This window comes from Chaetodon trifascialis, chromosome 18 (assembly GCF_039877785.1).
Source record: "Chaetodon trifascialis isolate fChaTrf1 chromosome 18, fChaTrf1.hap1, whole genome shotgun sequence".
Classification (NCBI taxonomy): Eukaryota; Metazoa; Chordata; class Actinopteri; order Chaetodontiformes; family Chaetodontidae; genus Chaetodon; species Chaetodon trifascialis.
This window is the reverse complement of record NC_092073.1, coordinates 21,313,854-21,321,393: the sequence shown is the minus strand read 5'-3', so window position 1 is coordinate 21,321,393 and position 7,540 is coordinate 21,313,854. Positions and strand designations below refer to the sequence as shown.

Sequence of the window (7,540 nt, the reverse complement as noted above, 5' to 3'; positions counted from 1 at the left end):
CAGCCAATCAGGGGCAGAGTCGCCTCAGCTTCAGCCTCGGTGACATCCACCGCCAGAAGTGATGCACTGCTAGAGGAAGAGAGAGGAGGGGATAGAGAGAGGGGGAGGGGGAGGAGGAGGTAGAGACACAGAGAGAGAGAGATGATAGAAAGAAAGTGTAGAGGAGGAAAGGGAGAGAAGCCAGAGAGCAGGGAGGAGAAATGGAGCGAGGGAGGGCAGGGAGAAAGAGAGAAGCATAGAGCGAGGGAGGGAGGCAGGCAGGAGACTCTCTCTCTCTCTCTCTCTCTCCCTCTCCTGCACACACACGCACACACACACACACACACTCCCATACACATTCGCACCAGCTGTGCTGTTGTCAGTCTTGGAATGTAAGCACTGCCGTGAGGAGTCAGATTCTCCGCCGCTAAGCACTGCTCAGGAGTAGGAACACAGTCGCCGCGCACTCAGTGACACAGATGGATGCTAAGCTGTGAAAATCAAAGGTAAGGGCTTTTCCTGATTAATGTTTTAAGGATATATTTATATTTTGTCTGCCTCCAGACTCCAGGGGATGATCTGCTCCTTGCACTGTGACAAAGCCCGACTAATGCAGCAGTGTGGGTATCTCAGGAAAAGTGTTGCAACTTCAAAGAGGTTGATAACAGCTAAATCGAGCGAACCAGCGAATGATTAGATCTGCTGTTCAATATTCTAATTTGAATTTGTCCTTGTTATTTATTTATGGAAAAGGTGTGCTTGGAAATGAAATGAAGGAAAGTGTGCGTGGCGGTGCCAGGGGAGAATCTCGGTAACCTGTTTTTTTCCCCCACTAATTGGAACTTTAAGCTCATTAATGATAAAACAAACCTAAAAATGAGTACAAGGAAGTATTTTTAACATATGTTCACTCCTTTGAAATGTTCTAACAGTCAGCCCATGAGGCAGTTTATCACACCGTGAACAACCCTACCTGTGCAAGTTAAAGGTGGGCACTGCTGTTTGCTCATACTGAGCTTTCATAAAGATGAGCATTAACTTTGCCACTCGATCCAAAGTGTTTCATCCAACTAAGTACTGTGCACCAGTGGCTGCACACACACCTTATGTGCACGTACAGATGCATGCTCCTGTCTATGTGCACGTATGCAAGATACAAATGAATGTCTGTAGGTGTGTGTTGCATCTGCGTTGTGTGTGCACCTGTTCAAGTGGCCATGCCAAGCTCAGTGTGTGTTTCCATGTGTGTAGACCTGTTTGCCTGTCTGCTGTGAGGCAGTTGGGGCAAATCGTACTTGTGATGTGCTCTAGGCAGATTTGATGGAGAGGCACTGTACCATTCATATCTCTGAGAATGCATGGACGTGTTTATCGCCGTGTTCGAGCAGCGCGACGCGAGCAGCCAACAGTGTTGCAGAGTATGTACATGTGCATATCCTCCACGGCACAAACTTAATCCACCCCTCACTCTTCTTCACTCTCTCTAACCGCCTAGTCCTCCGGCTGCTGCCTGACACGGCGACAGCTTTACAGTCACCAAAGCCATATTTGATGGGTATGGCAGCGTGCACCGGGTCATCCATGTAATGGCGTTATTGTTTAGTGAAAATTAGCCACTAACAGGCTCCCTAAATTATTGTCAGATACGAGGTGACCTTTCAGTGTCGAAATGAAAAGAGGTGGGAATGCATTCTCCCACACCAGCACAGAGGCTCTCAGGAGCGTTCACACAGCTGGTTTAGGATTAAGGATTAAGCATGAATATTACTGTATAATGTTAGTGAGGAAAATATTAAACGGGTTGGAGGAACTGTGGATATTTTCCTAAAATTATGAAATTAATATGGAAATTTTATTCTGTTTTAAGTGAGTCAAGTATTTTTAAATTCTTGTGGTATCATTTGCTCATGGTTCAGCTATGCTAACCGGTACACACTTTGCCCCAGATGGCTGCTCAATCTTTAGCAAGACAGATGTTTTAATTGATTAATATTCAATTGTTTAAATGCATACACCCTTCTAGAGGCATCCCAATATAAGATATATTACAATAACGGGGTGGATTTCATGTTATATTTGCACTGTGAACATACCCTTTTCAAGAAAGAAGGCCCTCCCTCCCTTTTGGAGTAGCTTTTCAACAAGGAAGTGTGCACTGTATCACAAAATTGCTTAGAGGATTTCAAAACATGAGTAAAGCTTGCTGAGGTTTGTCAGAGACTGCAGCCAGTGGAGGCAGCCTTGGGAAGGTCTAGGGCTCCACCAAGTGGAGGTTTGTATGGGTGCCGCGTCTTGGTGCATCAACGCCCCTCATGCTGGATTTACACTCTCTATGTGCTGGCCTGTCAATACCAGAGAGCAATCACTGGAGCTGCTCAAACCGCCAATCGCATCACACGAGTTTCCTGCTCCCGCGTCGCACATATGGTGAGTGTTTGTCACAACAAAAATGCCGCATTCGCCAGTCATAAATCATGTGACTGGATGAAGTGTGCAGGTACAAATGAGCACCAAGACTAATCATGACACCGGTTTTATGACCTTGCAACCTCCCGTTGCCCTCTCTGCATCCTCGTCTTTTTCCTCTCCCCATTAATGTCTGTTTATTCACGGCTCTCTCACAACACAGCCACTTGTTGAATTCCTCAACAGTACAACATAGGACTGCAAGTAAAACGGTGTTTGAGAGCCGGCAGTTTTGAAATTTGGATGATGTTTATGCAGTAGGTGGGAGGTTTTGGATGACAGTTGCTTAATTACGGCGTCCCACCACTGAGTAACTCTGCGTTTGTGTACGAATGTGTGTGTGCTTGGTTCAAGAGGTGTGTGTTTCTACAATAATGTGCATTAAACTACAACAAGTCCATAATTATATGATTGATTTTATTAAAATATGACTTCAGTGAGCCTGTTTTATAATTCATTTGTTTCTCCTTTGTAGTAAATGGTAAAATGTGTCATAATCAGGAGGTTCTGGGAGAAAGTACAGTGTTGGATTCAAACCTTACAACAGACTGATGTGTTTAATCACCTCTGTGCCACAGACTGGGGCAATGGACAGAACTGATGGTCAATTTATGGTCTTATATAAGGACATCTATCAATTTACTGTGCATGCAAGACCCCTGGAAAAGGTTTACCAGCCAGAGCCCGGCTGCACATCGTGCCTACAGTATAATTAGTGTCCTACTAAAGTCAGAGAAGCCATAAAAGTGCTTAGTTGCAGTGCTCAGTTTAATGTTTGCAGAGGAGCCTGCATGTTCAATTTTGGAAGGCATGTGCATACAAATTTATACAGACTAATGTGCCAGGCTGTGCTTTTCTAGGAAGCATATCCTGATGAACAGCTAGTTTATATCTGATCAAAGATATTCTTATTCAGCAAAACAAGAATGTATAATTTTGCAGATTACAGAAATGGAGCACAGCAGCGCTCATGCCAGAATGCGTCTTTGCCAAGATTAAGAATAACAGCCCAAGACAACACTTTAAAAGCATATTTAACAATTCTGTCCCTTCACATCTCTGTTTTTAATGCCAAGCCATATAAGCTGTCTACAACTTAATCTAATCATAAACAACTTTTTTTTTTTTTTTTTTTTTAATAAACCCCACTATTTAATAGGCTGAGTAAGTTGAGATAATTCAGCTTGAGTCTATAGGATCTGGCATGGATTCAGCTCGCTCACTCATCCTTTAATGGAGTGTTTGGAAGAATTCTGAAAAGACACACTGGCCTAATGCTTAATAGGCACGCCACATCAAAGATTAATATCCAGAATGCTATTAAAACTCAAGGACAGGCTGGAATGATAATTAGAAAATGCAATCACAAGCATCAGACTAGATTAATTGCAAGGCGGCATTTCCTGATTTCGGGGATGCACGTTTCACACTCATGCCACATTATGCGCATGCACAAGAAAATAACATAAAAACTGTAGCACTGATCAGCAATTTACAACACCATCTATGTTTTATCTCTTTTATAGCAGTACTTGACTGAATGGACATTTCAGTACTTTCTTCATATTTAGGTTTTCTGATTGGTTTGGTTCAGCTTGACCACACTGCTGTGGCTGGTACCAACATTAAGCCTCACCTGCGACGCTTATCCACGCAAAACTTTCATCAACTCAGCCCAAAAGCATTCTGAAGGTTGAGTGTTATTTGGGAATTACTGCTGATTAAACAGATTCAATTAGGTTAAACTGTATGAGTGACTAAGAGTGAGCAGGACGAGCGATGCTTTACGTTGAGATCTAGTTAGCTCGCTTATTTGATTTTCTGTTCAAAGGATTGCATTCATTTATATTCCCTACTTCGCATTAATCGTGGAGCCATAATACTAATTTGTTCATAGTGAATGCCTCCACTGACATCACGGCCCTTATTTAAGAGCTCTGAACAAAAGCAGAGAATTGCTAAACTGGAATGGGCCTTTCCCTGAGGTGCACAGTGAATGCTTGTCAGGGTAGCCTTTATACAAGAGGCCTACTAAATGGGCTCTATTAGAGAGAGAGGCAAGATTTATCAGGATTAACTTCCAAAAGAACATAAATTATACATGCATACCCAAATTACCTATCAGGACGAGTCCTGGTGGGGACAGAGCCTTCAGCAAAGTATCAGAAGAAGACTACCAGTAACACAAAAATGCTTTATCACAGCACATGGCACGATGCCTGATAGATGCCTGCTCTGTGGTGCTGAAGCAGGACATGGAAACAAGCAGCAGAGTGTTTCACAGAGGCGCCTTTGCCTCATCTCAGAAGCTTTCTGACGTGCTTGTATTAGGCTATTTAGACATGCTCACCGGCTGCGACGCACTGTTTGCGCATCATCAGTAAAGCGACCTATAATGAGTGAAGTGCGGCTCACTCCTGGGTAAAGGAGGAGGCACGGCGGGGAGTTGTAGCTGCACTGATTAAACTTCATCTTATGACTTTCACTAAGATGCACTACCATGGTCGCAGTCTTCTGGTGGCACGTTTACTTTGCAGCAGTCTTAATCACTTCTGTAGAAGTTTGTCGAGTGACTCCCTTTTGCATTGGTTTCGCATTTTTTCTTATTATCGGATTATTTACGCTTTGTAAAAGAATATTTCCAAGTAATCAATTTGTATTTTTCATTTTCTTTTTTTTCTGCTTAACATCTCCTTCACTCCCACAGAAGGAATCCCCGGCTGCTGCCCTTGCAGAGCACAAACTGAAAGAGACATCGCATAGAAAAATTAGTTTTTGTGTTCACGAGTGTTGCCCTATTGTAGTCCACATGCTGTCTCAGTGGTTCTTGTACCCTACAAGGATTTAAAGCTTGTTGTAAAAAGAGATACGTAAGTGTCACAAAAGTGCTTCTTGACTGAAGTTTCCTCTTTTCACAGGGATCTGAAGGACATCAAAGAGAGGAATACAATGTCTGTTCTGATGACACTGCCTTCCAGTGTTCATCCTATCACGAGCTTATTACCATAATTCAGAAGTCATCCAGGACATTTCCCAGCTGATTGGATACCATGATAACCAATCAGGTTCTACTCCTCCTGATGCTCTCCATCCTGTGGCCCAGCACTGCCCTGCCTTTCACGCCTGGGAATATTGGGAATCTGTTTGGGATGCCAGACAGCGACGGGAGGATTCTTCAGCGGTCCAAACGTGGATGGATGTGGAATCAATTCTTTCTGCTCGAGGAATACACAGGAAATGACCATCAATATGTCGGCAAGGTAACGTGTCCAAACACACTGTCTGCAGACTAATTATAGAAGGTTTAGCTTGTTGAAGTAGTGTTTGATGTAATTGGCTGAAGACAAATGGGCTGCCAGAAATCTGGCTCTTACAGGCACAGTTAACTGGAGCTATCAGATACACAGCAAGTGCACATGAATCGCTCCCTCTGCCTCCAGTCGTCCACAGTTCTTTTCAACAGCACTGTTTAATCACATTGTTTGTTCAGTGAAAAACGTATCATTATATCTAAAATCAAAGTTCCATTTATTCCTTCTTGTCATCAATGCGATGAGAATACGTCATTGTCAAAAACAACAACGTGTGGCTTTACTTCAGCAGCTAATATGAAGATTTTTTCCATCAGACAGGCCTCGTAATCACTGCTCAAATCTGTCAATAATGCCAAGGGTACATGAGTCATGAGCCAACTGAGCTGTTGGGAAGCCCTTATCAAAACCAGAGCCATAAAAGAAAATAGACTTCAGCTTTTCTTTCCTCCCACGAGGAGGTAAAGGGTCACTGTGACACACGACAGACCAAAAAAACCCTCAAAACTCCTATTTCACAGTAATTGAAATCACTCTGGCACTACATACTTCACAAAGTGTTCACTCAGAGCGTCGGGGGTCTGAAAGCAAAGTCAAGGAGAACTGCTGCAAACCAGCACTGTGTCTGATGGCCAGCAGGGGGCGCTGGCTGCAGCTAGAAGTCAGATTGTCTGAAAGCTTACGAGACAATGACTCTACACTAGCTAGTTTCAAGTCTTCTTCAACACAACACAATGTTCATTTCGTAAATTATGGTCCCGTTTAGAGTGAACAGATGATGAAGCACAGTGTGCTTTAGAGCTTGGCTACCTCATGACTGACGAGTCGCTACCACGACGTGTCCTCAGTCAGATCCCATCAGGATGGAGGCGTGGCTATGCTTATCCTCCCCACCTCCAACCCCCATACAAATATGGCCACTTCAGGCTCTAGAACATCAAAATGGCCACGGCCAAAATGCCAAACTCGAGGCTTCAAAATGGTAGTAAACAAACAAATGTGGGACATCACAGTGGTTGAGTCTTTTGTGTTGAGACTGTGTTACAAACCTGTATTTAAATGTATTTGTCGGTGCTCTTCTTTACTATGTGTAGAAGTTTTACAAAGACAGACAAACAAGGTACAAATTTAATAATGTATAAAAGGTTCATGCCCACAGAAGGACAATTAAAAAGAGACTTGCATGTACTAGAATCAGGTGTTGGAAAAGTGGGTTGAGACCAAATTCAAAAACTACAGCTCTTGCAGACACTTTTCGCCTCAGAATCACTAAAAAGGAGAGTTTTGGGACAATGCTCCTCCTCCCCACCCACCCAGATCAGAGAGGTTCTTGTCAGCTCACCCGTGCTGGCACTGTAACGACAGGTGTGATGGGGAACGCTACAGTTATCAACTCGAGGGAGGAAATGAGGTGACTGTCGACAGCCAATTTTCTCAGAGGAAGCTGGCTTTCATCACACACCTCATTCTCCGGAGTAAACAAGTGTCTTGTGCAAGGTTGAGTAGGGGGATATGACAACTTCCTTTGCAGAAAACCGTCATCCTGATGTGGCAAAGGAAAAGAAGCAGCGAAAATAAATGGAATAGGGAGAGGAGGAGGAGGAAGAAGAAAACATATCAATCACAAAGGCCAATGATATTCACCTTGGTGTGTTATGTGATGAAGCAGCAAAGCAAATGCTAACTATAAATGGGGCCATCCCTTGATATGTCAGCTACTGGTGGGATGCGGCTTTCTTCTCGACTCTGATGCTTTCTGGCGCCCAACTTCTGCGGCATGACAG

The 7,540-nt window shown here is 43.6% G+C and overlaps 1 protein-coding gene across 1 annotated transcript in view; it reads left to right on the top strand.

Moving 5' to 3' along the window:
* Positions 1 to 237: 237 nt before the first annotated feature.
* The window catches only part of cdh10a (cadherin 10, type 2a (T2-cadherin)), a 28,752-nt gene continuing 21,449 nt past the window's right edge, over positions 238 to 7,540 (top strand). Inside the window, exons 1-2 of the mRNA XM_070986048.1 lie at positions 238 to 485; positions 5,364 to 5,705. Coding sequence (XP_070842149.1) covers positions 5,496 to 5,705 — 210 coding nt within the window. The 5' untranslated portion in view covers positions 238 to 485; positions 5,364 to 5,495. The remainder of the gene's footprint in view (positions 486 to 5,363; positions 5,706 to 7,540) is intronic.